Source organism: Pyrus communis, chromosome 5 (assembly GCF_963583255.1).
Source record: "Pyrus communis chromosome 5, drPyrComm1.1, whole genome shotgun sequence".
NCBI lineage: Eukaryota > Viridiplantae > Streptophyta > Magnoliopsida > Rosales > Rosaceae > Pyrus > Pyrus communis.
The window spans coordinates 27,690,786-27,705,575 of NC_084807.1; the positions used below are offsets into that span (position 1 = coordinate 27,690,786).

The 14,790-nt window shown below is 38.4% G+C and overlaps 1 protein-coding gene and 1 long non-coding RNA gene across 2 annotated transcripts; both read right to left on the reverse strand.

Moving 5' to 3' along the window:
• Positions 1 to 902: 902 nt before the first annotated feature.
• Positions 903 to 2,979, reverse strand: LOC137733536 (uncharacterized). Its single transcript, XR_011068493.1, has 4 exons — positions 2,531 to 2,979; positions 2,149 to 2,357; positions 1,451 to 1,536; positions 903 to 1,313 (listed from the first exon to the last, which is right to left on the reverse strand). It is a non-coding gene; the product is annotated as an uncharacterized lncRNA (long non-coding RNA).
• Positions 2,980 to 4,661: 1,682 nt separating this feature from the next.
• On the reverse strand, positions 4,662 to 11,574 carry LOC137734540 (short-chain dehydrogenase TIC 32, chloroplastic-like). The gene is made up of 7 exons (XM_068473784.1): positions 11,423 to 11,574; positions 11,300 to 11,376; positions 10,822 to 10,975; positions 5,654 to 5,732; positions 5,424 to 5,508; positions 5,168 to 5,214; positions 4,662 to 5,033 (listed from the first exon to the last, which is right to left on the reverse strand). The coding sequence occupies exons 1-7, from the start codon at positions 11,572 to 11,574 to the stop codon at positions 4,875 to 4,877; spliced, it is 753 nt and encodes a 250-aa protein (XP_068329885.1). The 3' UTR covers positions 4,662 to 4,874.
• Positions 11,575 to 14,790: the final 3,216 nt, after the last annotated feature.

A 14,790-nucleotide genomic window follows, 5' to 3' on the forward strand; every position in this document is an offset into this window, starting at 1 on the left:
TGTTGGATACTATGAAGGAAACAGCACTCGACAGCGGCAAAGAAGGGAGGATCATAAATGTGTCCAACCCAGTTTCCATTTCCCACCAAGGAAGAACCTTCAACTTCCATTGTTGATGATTCCACCTCACAACTAACAAAATCCTTATCAACAGTGGTATTTCTATATAAATTAAATTTAGGGTTTATTTCTATGGAAAAAAAATCAAAAAACAATCCCATCAAAGAACTGTCAATCGATTAAACAATCCTGAATTGGGAAAAATACAATTCGCCACAGTTGCATGCATAAATCAATACCATATGAAAAATTGTCAATTGTTGGGCAACGAGCGGTGAGCGTACCTCAAACACGAGCTGAAATGCATGGAAAATTGGGAGGGGTGGGAAATTTGGGGGTGGGAAAACTGGGGAGGGAGCTAGGGTTTCTATCTCTGTTCTGTTCTTTCTGTATCATTTCTCTTCTTCCAGCTATCACGATTTGGAGTCTCTGTGCTGTTGTTTCCGGCACGTGACTCTATCGAAGAAGGAGGCGCCCTCGCACGTGCTGGTGGTTAGAGTTTCAGACCTTTCGGACTTGGATGGAGGAGGTGATCGGCCCGGTTAGCGTTTGGGCGGGTCGGGTAGTGAGATGCCCAGTATCACGTGGGTTGGGTGAGGTTTGGTAAAATGGGCCACGCCCACGGTGATTTCTCTCCTCGTTTGTTTTATTTTCGTGGACTCTCCACCTTTGTCATATATTTCATGCATGGCACTGATTTTAGGTGGGATCAGATCGGAAACAAGCATTCCAATTTTACTTCAAAAATTTCCGAAATCAAATTATAGTTCGAACTAGAAAAATTGCCCGCGCTTCGCTACGGGTTTTGGAACTATTATCCACAACAGGCATGAATAGTTTGCATAGAAAGGTGCACTACAAAGTATTAGTCAGCTCATGCAATACATACAAAATTTCAAGCTATTATCCACAACAGGCATGAATAAAGTGCACAAAAAAATATTAGTCAGCTCATGCATAACATACAAATTTTCAAGCTTTGAATTTGCCTTGTTCGCAAGTGAGTATTCTGTTCTGTTTACAACCATTGAACTTATTATGTGAATCCAAAGTGGAAAAGCCAGGAAGACATTCACAAACCCAAATCAAACTCACCAAATCTGACATTAAAGAATAAGTGGGAAAGCGAGGAGAGACGCAGGTGTAGAGGGAGAGACGGAGAGAGGGAGAGAAAAAGGGAGATTACAATGAGTGAGTGGGCAAAATTTAAAAGCTTCGGTGAACTCTCGTTGCATCAATAGGATTAGAAGATTCTGGAAATAAAAAAAAATTACCGAACGACCATAAATTCAATTAAATAAAATTTTAAGAATTTCGTAAAATCCTGGAACGAATGCTCACAAAAGATGAATAACATATAAATTTAAACAACAAAAAAATTGAAAAATACCTCAACAGAACAGATGGGCAATAGTTATAAACTACTGGCCTGGAAATAGTTGACAAACCACAACCCCATGTCCATGATGTCATCACCTGAAAAGGTATGTAATATATGTTTGTTAATTTCTACAACTAAAATAAAAAACCAACATACTTACTCATGTGTTATGTTATGTGAAAATCCAAATGAAAATGTATTAAAAAATAATAATAATTATACAGTAGCAAATCTTCATAGAATTCTTCTTCTATCTCCTCCACTTTTTGACCACGATGTCTGCTTCCATATATTAGGTAAACAACACATGAATACATTTAGGATAGAAAATAAACGTTTATTTTAACCCTGCACCAATCAGCTAAATTTCGCAGTAAGCACAACATGTTCATTCCCTACTTAACAGTGAATTAACTATCTACCACTGCCAGATAAATAAGCATTGGTCTTCAAATGATACTTATTAAACTTAACCTTCTTCTTAATTAACACGAAACCGTAGATAATCACCCAAACCAAACTGTTATTCAGTATATAAAGCAAATTACAAACACTTGGAACAAACATTTCAAATTATAACATCTAATTATGCAATTTCAACTCGATTTTACTCCGACACAATCAAATTTCACACAACTAAACACGAAACGCATCAAATTTGAGGGCTTAAGAGCAGCATTACGTGCAAAAACTCAAATTTCAATCACCTCGGGCGATCAGAAGCAGAAGGAAGAAGGCCCAGCAATCTGGCACACCTAAAGGAGCTCAGAATCTTCTCGCCGACCTTTGACAAATCCATCGCACCCCCTTAATAGGGGGCCAAAAATGAAACCCCAGAGCTCTCACTGCCCTCGCTCAAATCGTCATTGAACACAAACAGATTCGCCAAAACACTGCCGAAGGGAGACAGATTCAGCTGCATTTCAATTCGAACCATGGAAAATGACTAACCCAATTTTCAATCACTTAAAAGTAGATCGAGTGAGAGAGAAAGTATACTGTCGTAATAAAAAAAATCAGGCAATCATCATTTTCTATCAGAGCAACCAGGAAGAGAATAAAATCCCCAAGAGCAGAGAGAGAACTCACCGAAATTGAATCGTATGGAGAGAACGAACCATTGATGAGGAAAGTGGCAAACCAAGGAGAGGGGCGACGTATGAGTGAGTTTTGGGCTGTGGGTTTCGGCTTTCTCGTTCAGGGGAAATGGGGAGGATTCTAGGGTTTGGGGAAGCAAAGAGCAGGGAGAAATAAGGAGGAGCCATCCGGATACCCCAAAAAACGAAACGATTTCTAGGGTTTGATGGGGTGTTCAGGCTGTCGGACTTGCTGGGGAATGTTTTTTTTTTCGAAGCTATGGCTGCAAAATGGAGGCGCGGCTAGGGTTTTTTTTTTTTTTTTTTTTTTTTTCTTTCATTCATTTGCAGAAAGGTGAGAGAGAGCAGAGAGTTCTCGAGGGGTAGGAGGCTTCCACAGCTGCAAGGGTTGGAGAAAATGAAACAATGGCAAAAACGTAATTAACTCAAAATTGAGGGCCCACATCCCCTCACCATAGCGCACGCACAGCCGTCAATCCCACGAATGCATCCCGATATAATGGGCAGCCCAACACGTGTATAGCAGGGCACCCAAATCCCACGGCCAAAATTACCCTCCTATCTTTTCATAATTACCCTCCAACCCAGCCCTAAAACTAATGGCTTTCTTGAAAATAAGGTGAAACTGAGGGGGATTTTTTTTACTGTAGCCATGAACGATTCGTTATCGTATCCCCGAACACTTGTTAATTTCATGTCGTGTCGTGTCGAGTTATTGGGTTGTGTCAAAAATTTCTAGACCTACCTCTCTCCCTCTCTCCCTCTGCACGCAAAGAGAAGGGAAAGTCTCTAAGTGCGGTTTTTAGTGACAGTTTTGGTGAAGTGTTATTTTCTTTGCTTTGGTGGTGGAGCCTCTGTAGCCTATATTGTCTTTCGTGTCTAATTTTTGGACACAAAGTTTGGAAAGGTCAATTTAATTAGCACAACTATCATCATCTTATTCACAAATTTATTGTTCACAAGTTGACTTATTTGGGTTTATCTTGTAATTTGGATTTAATTTTGTTTTGCAAACTCCACCATCTTGTACAATGTTTCCGGTTATTGACATAGCTTGTTGAAATTGTTTGGCATCGTGACATTTTCAATAAGTTGAACCTGGTTCTATTTGTCTTAGTTTATCCTCAAAATTGAAAACTAAACTAATAAGATTTATTCGGTTTGCATCGTTCCAATTCTTGTCAAAATGTTTTAGGACAAACAAACCAAACCAAAGAACCGAACTAGTTCAGTTTCAATTTGGGACTTCACGGTTTTAAACTCAGGGTCAATCGAGCTCAATTTATAGGGACATGTTAACAATTCAATACTAAGCACACCAATACTATTCCACAACTTGCATCTTAACATCATAGTACGACATGTGTAATATTTTATTACAAAATGCTTGAAACGAAATTAACGGTAAAATTCTTGAATATCAATTATATTTAATTTAGTTAGGTTTTTTATGCAAGAATTTACATTATTGAGCAAAAAAAAAAAAAAACAGGATAAAATAGTACATACATTATTAAAAAAACATCTATAAAATAAAGATTCTTTTTTTGTTCCCTCTTACTTAGGGGTGAAAGTTTGATTGAAAATTTCTATTCTTAGTCTGAATATTTTTTATTCTGAAAAATTTCGATGACATCTGAATATACCTATTAGATCCGAAATTTCTCAAACTTAGTACTATATATATAAGCATGCATATTCTTATTTTATCATGTTTATTCTTAATTTTAGATATTCTTTATTTCATATTGTATTTTAATCATACTATTATATATTAAAAATGACATAGCTTGTTGAAATTGTTCCGCCTTGCGATATTTTCAGTAGGTTGGGCATTTATGTTTAACATAGTATAATGTTGTCTTGCACTACCTGTTTTGTTCTATCATCGTCATCATGTATGTAGTGTACATCATCACTCAAGTGAAACGAAGAAATCTAACTGCATGGTTCTCTCTTATACCTCTTCAACTTCTTTGGTCTTTTCGTAACGAATGTTAAGTGAAAATGTCATCAGTCCATCAATAAGCACCCGAACAACGGCATTTTGTTTCGAAGATGAAATTCCTAAACTTGATACAAGATATCAAACGAAAAGTAATCTCGAATCAAAACAACTAGGGTTCGAGCAGAAAAAAGGAGTTTATTCACCTTGAAAGGATATTGTTCAACTTCTGAGTTATAAGTTACAGCATTCTTGGAGTCTATTATTCAAACAACAAACCACCACCACTAAGCATGATCCCAGTAAGTGAGATCGGCTATATGAATCTTAGAACGACAACGCAAAGCGCATTCTTTTTAAGTCTTTATATAGAGTTTAAGTTTTCAGAAGATCATTTAGTCAAATCCATGCTGAAATCCCATAGTTTCTTTGCCATCTCCGCGTCTTGACCTTGTCGACTTGGCTTGGATAGGTTACTGTCCGAAAAATATTCGCCCGTCACCCCCTCGACTTGTGGATGCAGTGCCACATAGCACGTCGTTGCAGCTCCCTGTAATCGACAAAGTTAATAAACAACACGACATTCTACGTTTGAACGACTATTTGAAAGTTCATCATATTTCGAATTACTCAAATTCGCTTGGTATGTTGTTTGCTCTAGAGGTTCAAGCAGATGTAACTTACCTGCTTAACATTTTTAAACACAGCTCTACCAAGCACTTTGACAAACCCTGCATCAAACCAGAAAACCAAACGTCTGATTATCCGAAACTAAGCACGTAGATAATGAACGTGTAAATTTGAGATTTGTAGATAGACATCAATTTTGGTTCGGTTTAAACTTCAAACATACACTGAACACAAAGCCTCCTCGATAAGCGATAGTATGCAGTTTATATCGGAATTCTACATTTAAATAAGACTCCCATAAATGATTTACCGTTAACAGCGTTGTTATAACGAAACAGGTTGGTAACAATTGCACCAGGGTGAAGTGAGTTTGCAGTTATATCTGCTCTTTCTTCCTGTTGAACAATCACAAATAACGGAGTTCAATCAACACACAATGTGTGTTTATCTCTACCCATAAAAGTACAGAAGTAGTGGACCGATGTATGCAAGCGGGTATTTTCAGAATCACGATTCTGCTGGTTTAACGTTGCTGATTACCTTTAAGCGTCTTGCAAGCTCATTAGCGTGCAAAATGTTAGCAAGCTTCGATTGGAAATATGCACGAAAGCTGATGTACCTGCAGATAAGCAGAAGTACTGATATGGCATCAAAATCCAAATCCAAACTTACTTGTTGCATAAGCTCCTGATAGAATTTCTGATCTCAATAAATAATTCACTCATACACTACCGGCCTTACGGGAAGGCTTTGTTATATATACTACAAAATGACAGTTAGATGTTTTATATACATCTTACACACACACACACACAATAAACTAAAACTGGCGTGCTTGCTGCCCATGCTGTCAAGGAATATTGCAGCCAGTGCAGTATTCCTTCTGTCCAGGTTACTGCCCTCCCTGCTGTCCATGAGTCAGCAATCACATGTCCACTATAGTTGTAATGATGGCAGGCACTTTAGAGTTTAAACATGAGCTGGATGACTTGGTCTAACAGCCCTCCGCAAGCTGACAGGCCGAGAAACAACTGGAAGCTTGGACACCAAAAGCTTGAAACGCGAGGAGGACAAGCCCTTTGTAAACAGATCAGCGAGTTGATCTTGAGAACAAATAAAATGTATCAGAAGCTGCTTTCGAACCACCTTCTCACGGACATAATGATAATCGACCTCTAAGTGTTTTGTCCGTGAATGAAATACTGGATTGGAAGCTAAGGCTATGGAAGAGACATTATCGCACCATATGTGGGGAAGAAGAAGATGCAGATGAAGGTCTTTGAATAGTGACCTAAACCAAGATAGCTCAGCAGCCGTGTAGGCTAGTTGCCTATATTCAGCTTCTGTACTTGACCGAGAGACAGTCTTCTGTTTCTTTGAGCTCCAAGACACCAGATTGGACCCCAAATAAATACAAAAACCTCATGTAGAGTGACGGGTATCAGGATTGCCCGCATAGTCGGCATCAGAAAAAGCATGCAGTTGCATATCTCCAGGTTTATAGACAAGACCATGATCATACGTGGCCTTTAAATATCGCAGGATACGTTTCACTGCCATCCAATGAGTGTCCTTGGGGGAGTGCATAAATTGGCACACCTGGTTAACAGCATATGAGAGATCCGGTCTCGTGATGGTTAAATATTGCAACGCACCAACGACACTACGATATTGCTCAGGATGTTTGTAGGGTTCACCAACATAAGCACTCAATTTTTGGCCTGTAGAAACTGGAGTGGAAATTGGCTTGGCATCTTTAAACTTCGTTCACTCAAGCAAGTCCAGAGCATACTTGGATTGAGTCAAATGCAGGTTGTGACCAACGTAAGTGGCTTCAACGCCCAAGAAATAACTAAGGGGACCCAAGTCTTTCATGGAAAACAAGGTGCTAAGCTTCGTGATCAACCATGCCATTTGAGTAGTGTTGTTTCCTGTGAGCAATATGTCATCCACATAAATAAGAAAAATCAAATAAACTCCTCTTTGATTAAAAACAAACAAGGAGTAGTCACATATGGATTCTTGGAACCCTAACTGAAGGAGAAACTCAGAAAATCGTTGAAACCAGGCCCTAGGCGCCTGTTTTAAACCATATAAACTACGTTGTAGTTTACAAACATAGTTAGGATACTGGTTGTCAACAAAACCTGGTGGTTGCTTCATGTACACATCCTCATTCAAATACCCATGCAAAAATGCATTCTGAACGTCCAATTGTCGAACATGCCACCTCCGTGAAACTGCCAGACTCAACACAAGTCTAATGGTACTATGCTTGACAACTGGACTAAAGGTCTTCGTATAGTCGATCCCGGATTGTTGATGAAAGCCATTAGCCACAAGCCTAGCCTTATGGCGCTCAATCGAGCCATCTGCACGTCGTTTAATCTTGAAAACCCACTTGTTTGGCAATAAGTTCATGGCACGATGGTAAGGCACAAGAGTCCACGTACCACAGCGCTGCAAGGCACTGAATTCTTGAGCCATTGCATTCCTCCATTCTTTATGCTTTATGGCCTGACTAAAACATGTTGGTTCTGCCACCAGAGTGTCAGTATTAACATACAAAGCATATTTCGGGTTTGGCTTTTGTATCCCAGCTTTAGACCGAGTGGTCATAGGATGGATGAGAGGGGGTCAGGAATCAGCACGGGATCACAGGGTTGTGACGGAGTTGGGTTCACAGGGACAGCAACAACTATTTCTTGCTCATCTTGGTTTGGGAGAGGTTCACGAGAACTGGTAATGGGGGCAAGATTGGGAGTAGGAGCAGGTGGTTCATTTAGTGGTGGAGTATCTGGGAACCTAGTTGTAGTGGCGGGTTGGACATTGGGTGGGGCTAGACTGTGGTTAGTTGGTGTACCAGGGAGAGGATCTGAAAAATGAAAAAGAAGCTCAGAGGGTGGAGAGATACCTTTTGTGCAGACGTTTTCCTTGAGAGATGTAAGTTCCTGGAAGGGAAAGGAATCCTCATCGAATAATACATGGCGAGACAAATACACTCGTCTCGTGGATAAATCCAAACACTTGTATCCTTGGTGATTCAACGAATATCCTAAGAAAACACAAGACTTAGACTTGGGTTGAAGTTTGTGTTTGGCATAGGGTGTCAACCAAGGAAAACATGTACACCCAAAGACTTTAAAGGATACATAAATCGGTGTTCGATGAAATAGCTTTTCATATGGAGATTTGTTTGACAAAACCTTAGTTGGTAACCTATTAATTAGATATGTGGCTGTCAAACAGGCATCAAACCAATATTTGTCAGGGATGTGGGCATGGGAAAGCATGACAACACTAGTTTCGACTATGTGGCGATGTTTTCGTTCCGCCATTCCATTTTGCTCAGGATGTTTAGGGCATGAAAACCGTTGGGAAATACCTTGAGTCGCAAGAAACTGTTTAAAGGCTTGACTCTTATACTCACCACCTTCATCACATTGAAGGGTTTTAATGAATGTGTTAAACATTTTTTCAACATGCGCCTTAAATGTGACAAAAATGCCAAATACTTCAGATTTGTGTTTCATGGGAAAAATCCAAGAATAGCGAGAAAAATCATCGACAAACAAAACATAATAACGAAAACCTTCAATTGATATAACTGGTGAACACCACACATCGGAATGCAAAAGTTCCAAAGGAGAGTGAGACACAGACTCGGACTTGCTAAAAGGAAGTTTGGTACTCTTGCCCAAAGGACAAGAATCACAAAACAGTACATCGGCAGTACCATGACTTGGTACTTGATTATTTGAAATTAAAAGCTTAATAATTGAAGACGCAGGATGACCAAGACGAGAATGCCATTTTTTGGCTGAGACTCTAACACCTAAGAATGTTGACATAGGATACTGGGGTAATCCACCGCCACCTGGAAATGGGTATAACCCATTCTCACATCTCCCTCGGAAAAGCGTCTTCTGGGTCTTGAGGTCCTTGACAAGGAAAAAATGAGGAAATATTAGTAGGTAGCAATGGATATCAAGAGTGAATTTATGGGCAGAAATAAGGCTAGTGGAGGCGGATGGACAATGAAGGATATTGTTTAGTTCAAATGAGCAAGCCTTAATACTGATTTTATTCGAACCATAATGTTTAATGGAAAGGCCAGTATCATTACCTACACCACCGATATTCTCATTACCATTGTACTCCTTTGGATTTACCAGATTTTGAATATCAGGAGTGACATGGGCATTAGCTCCTGTGTCCAGTAACCAGGTGCCATTTTGTTGTTGATTCAAAGTAATTGGTGAAGAGGCCATAGCAGTAAGACGTTTGGTTGGAATACGTCATTCATAAGCACCATTCATGCGCTGATAACAATCTAAAGCAGGATGGCCAGGCTTACCACAAATTTGACAAGTGATTCGCTCTCCACTTGTATTGAAGCGTTCCTCATTAATGGCAGGATTACGCTGATTAGTGTTGCGAGGAAAGAAACCTCGCTGGTTGATAGGAGAAGCACCACCTCGATTGGACGGAAAACCACCACGTCCATTTCCACGAGAACGTCCACCACGTCCTCTTGCAGCTACAAAAGCATTGACTGGAGTAGCTTCCACCATAGGTACAGTTTGTTCCATCATGCGCCTCTCCGTGGTCAAAAGGAGGGCTTCAAGGGTTGGATACGTGATCGGAGTATCACGTGCCTGAGCTACATTGACAGTCATCTCGAATGCAGGTCCAAGGTTATTAAGAATAATTTGAACTAGTTCATTATCACTTACTGGTTGTCCGGCGAGGGCAAGATTATCGGAAATAGCATTGACACGATCCAAGTAATCAGCTACTGAGAGATCGCATTTTTTGGTCAGGAGCAATTCATTGCGCAGAAAGAGAATGCGATTCTGAGAAGTGGATGCGTAACGCTGCTCAAGAGCCTCCCATGACGCACGAGATGTGCGTTTGCTGGCAACAGTTGCTAGAACGGAAGCAATCAGCGAGCCATTGATCCAACTCAGAACCATTTGATCGCGTTGCACCCATGTAACATACTCCGAATTGACAGCAGTATTTCCAGCCAAGTGTTTCGGAGGACAGTCCAGAGAGCCGTCGACGTAACCCATCAGGTCACGACTCTTCAGTATTGGCAAAATCTGCGCCAACCATAGAGGATAGTTGGCACGATCAAGCTTAATATTCACTATGGTAGTCATGGAAGAGGAGAAGGGATTGACGGATGAAGTTGCAGGAGGGGGAAAAATAGGGTTGACATTATTAGTTTCAGCCATGGAAACAGTGATGCGGAAGAAAAAAAAAAAAAACAAGGATCTTTTGTCGTTAGACAGAAAGGCTCTGATACCATGATAGAATTTCTGATCTCAATAAATAATTCACTCATACACTACCGGCCTTACGGGAAGGCTTTGTTATATATACTACAAAATGACAGTTAGATGTTTTATATACATCTTACACACACACACACACAATAAACTAAAACTGGCGTGCTTGCTGCCCATGCTGTCAAGGAATATTGCAGCCAGTGCAGTATTCCTTCTGTCCAGGTTACTGCCCTCCCTGCTGTCCATGAGTCAGCAATCACATGTCCACTATAGTTGTAATGATGGCAGGCACTTTAGAGTTTAAACATGAGCTGGATGACTTGGTCTAACAGCTCCATCCGTATTTAATCAAAATTTTATGCATGACTGTTGCGGTAACACGTAACTAATAACTAAGAATCATCTCAATGTTACCCTTCTTGGTCGTTAATTTTATCAAAACGAATTCCTTCTGTATACGGGTAGCGGTGACCTTCTAAGGACACATTTACGATTCTCCCTTCTTTGCCGCTTTTGCGTGCTGTTTTCTTCATAGTATCCAACAAAAGATTTGTCAAAAGAAAATGACCTGCAGAATCAGGAACATAACCAAAAAGATACAAATCAACCCCTCCGAATCAAAGAATTATGAACGGTTGGCTGATTTTATCGATGCATATGCTCCGACACCGACTGTTAAAAGGTCTAAAACTAGATTGGCTACAGTTAAACTGGAAGTAACATTTAGTCAATTAGGACATCTTAACCAACAATACTTTCGTAATATGTCACTGGCGTTCTAGGATTCATACTGCTGATCCCACTAAGTGAAAAATGATTAGTTGTTGTTGTTGGTTTTGCTGTTGTTTGTACTTTAAACTTTCAGTTTTACGGAGTAACAAAGGCAACATACCTACGTGGTTTGTCGGGAACTGAAGTTCGATCTTGTCTTTAGAAAGCGTGAAAGGGGTTAACACTCCTGCATTGTTACTTATGAAAAGACAAGCTATTAGAAACTTTTCTGTCCATTACTTACATTAGGATGTTAAGAGGAAGACCAGAGGAATTGAAATCCGAGGCGAATTTCCTAACGGATGATAACGAACTGAGATCCAATTCCATGGCATCAACTTTGGCACTGGGAATTGCCTTCACTATTTGTTCTCTTGGATCTTTACCGGCAGCCATGTTCCTCACTGCCATAACCACATGGGCACCACGCAGTGCAAGAACACATCTAGTGGTATTGGCACCGAAACTGCATTTGTTACTCCGTAAAACTGAAAGTTTAAAGTACAAACAACAGCTAAACCAACTAAAACAAACTACAACAACTAATCATTTTTCACTTCTGGGAGTCTTATTTAAATGTAGAATTCCGATATAAACTGCATACTATCCCTTGTCGAGGAGGCTTTGTGTTTAGTGTGTGTTTGAAGTTTAAACCGAACCAAAATTGACGTCTATCTACAAATCTCAAATTTACACGTTCATTATCTACGTGCTTAGTTTCGGATAATCAGACGTTTGGTTTTCTGGTTTGATGCAGGGTTTGTTAAAGTGCTTGGTAGAGTTGTGTTTAAAAATGTTAAGCAGGTAAGTTACATCTGCTTGGACCTCTAGAGCAAACAACATACCAAGCGAATTTGAGTAATTCGAAATATGATGAACTTTCAAATAGTCGTTCAAACGTAGAATGTCGTGTTGTTTATTAACTTTGTCGATTACAGGGAGCTGCAACGACGTGCTATGTGGCACTGCATCCACAAGTCGAGGGGGTGACGGGCGAATATTTTTCGGACAGTAACCTATCCAAGCCAAGTCGACAAGGTCAAGACGCGGAGATGGCAAAGAAACTATGGGATTTCAGCATGGATTTGACTAAATGATCTTCTGAAAACTTAAACTCTATATAAAGACTTAAAAAGAATGCGTTTTGCGCTATCGTTCTAAGATTCATATAGCCGATCTCACTTACTGGGATCATGCTTAGTGGTGGTGGTTTGTTTTTTAAATAATACACTCCAAGAATGCTGTAACTTATAACTCAGAAGTTGAACAATATCCTTTCAAGGTGAATAAACTCCTTTTTTCTACTCGAACCCTAGTTGTTTTGATTCGAGATTACTTTTCGTTTGATATCTTGTATCAAGTTTAGGAATTTCATCTTCGTCGTTGTTCGGGTGCTTATTGATGGACTGATGACATTTTCACTTGACATTCGTTATGAAAAGACCAGAGAAGTTGAAGAGGTATAAGAGAGAACCATGCAGTTAGATTTCTTCGTTTCACTTGAGTGATGATTTACACTACAGACATGATGACGATGATACAACAAAACAGGTAGTGCAAGACAGCATTATACTATGTTAAACATAGATGTCCAACCTACTGAAAATATCACAAGGCGGAACAATTTCAACAAGCTATGTCATTTTTAATATATAATAGTATGATTAAAATACAATATGAAATAAAGAATATCTAAAATTAAGAATAAACATGATAAAATAAGAATATGCATGCTTATATATATAGTACTAAGTTTGAGAAATTTTGGATCTAATAGGTATATTCAGATGTCATCGAAATTTTTCAGAATAAAAAATATTCAGACTAAGAATAGAAATTTTCAATCAAACTTTCACCCCTAAGTAAGAGGGAACAAAAAAAGAATATTTATTTTATCTATTTTTATAGATGTTTTTTTAATAATGTACGTACTATTTTATCCTTTTTTTTTTTGCTCAATAATGTAAATTCTTGCATAAAAAAAACCTAACTAAATTAAATATAATTGATATCCAAGAATTTTACCGTTAATTTCGTTCAAGCATTTTGTAATAAAATATTACACATGTCGTACTATGATGTTAAGATGCAAGTTGTGGAATAGTATTGGTGTGGTTAGTATTGAATTGTTAACATGTCCCTATAAATTGAGACTGAACTAATTCGGTTCTTTGGTTTGGTTTGTTTGTCCTAAAACATTTTGACAAGAATTGGAACGAGGCAAACCGAATAAATCTTATTAGTTTAGTTTACAATTTTGAGGATAAACTAAGACAAATAGAACCAGGTTCAACTTATTGAAAATGTCACGATGCCAAACAATTTCAACAAGCTATGTCAATAACTGGAAACATTGTACAAGACGGTGGAGTTTGCAAAACAAAATTAAATCCAAATTACAAGATAAACCCAAATAAGTCAACTCGTGAACAATAAATTCGTGAATAAGATGATGATAGTTGTGCTAATTAAATTGACCTTTCCAAACTTTGTGTCCAAAAATTAGACACGAAAGACAATATAGGCTACAGAGGCTCCACCACCAAAGCAAAGAAAATAACACTTCACCAAAACTGTCACTAAAAACCACACTTAGAGACTTTCCCTTCTCTTTGCGTGCAGAGGGAGAGAGGGAGAGAGGTAGGTCTAGAAATTTCTGACACAAGCCAATAACTCGACACGACATGACATGAAATTAACAAGTGTTCGGGGACACGATAACGAATCGGGTTATTATCGGGTAACCCGAGAAGCATTTGTTAAGATAATGGGTTGGTTCAGGTATACACGTGAGTAACACAATACACGATAAGTAAAATATTAATTTTATAATTTTATAACCCTAAAAAAATACTCTAATAATTATATATATTAATTTAACAATTTTATACCCCTAAAAACTATAATAATTATATAAATATATATTAAATTAAATTTAAAAAAATTGGTTACCATTGGATCGGCTGAGATATAATCTCAGCCGTCCATTGTGCACTAGGTTGGAGGCTAATATATTTTTATATGGTATAATACTATTATTTTATTTCTTTTCATAATTATTTTGGTAAACTTTTCATAATTTGAATGGTTTTTAATGTTTGGTTTTTTATACTTAGTTTATGTCGAAGAGAGTTCTGATGTGGAAAATCTTACTAAAAACACGATCAACATAACTCTTGAAGGCAATAGATCAAGCCAAAGTTCCAAAACAATTTTCTCATGATGATCGATGAAAATTGAGGATTTTGTAAAAGGAATAACGTGCAAGCTTTGAGTTCCATTGGTAAGGTTTAAACTTTTGAGAAAAGCTTCATAACCTTGAAAACAAAAACTCTTTCATTTTACATATCCTTGCACATTTAATATTTTGTAGTAAACTAGTAGTGTATATATGTTTTTTTATTAGGCTCTTACTTTCAAGTGTAGATATAGTACTTAAACGACAATAATATTTATGTGGCAATGTGTGGTATGTGTAAATTTAAGAAAAAAATTATATTTTTCTTAATGGGTCATAACCGGTTGGGTAAAGTGACCTGACCTATTAAGGACCCGTTAAGATAACGGATGTGACACGACACGACCCGTTAAGATAACAAGTGTTATACAAAA

What these genes read in the sequence shown, in the direction of transcription:
- LOC137734540 (XM_068473784.1), bottom strand. Translation starts at nt 11,574, where the DNA reads ATGGCTGCCGGTAAAGATCCAAGAGAACAAATAGTGAAGGCAATTCCC. An exon ending in GTTCCCGACAAACCACGTAG is followed by an intron (nt 10,976 to 11,299) that starts GTATGTTGCCTT and finishes CTGATTCTGCAG; the next exon opens with GTCATTTTCTTTTGACAAAT. An exon ending in TTATAACAACGCTGTTAACG is followed by an intron (nt 5,215 to 5,423) that starts GTAAATCATTTA and finishes GGTTTGATGCAG; the next exon opens with GGTTTGTCAAAGTGCTTGGT.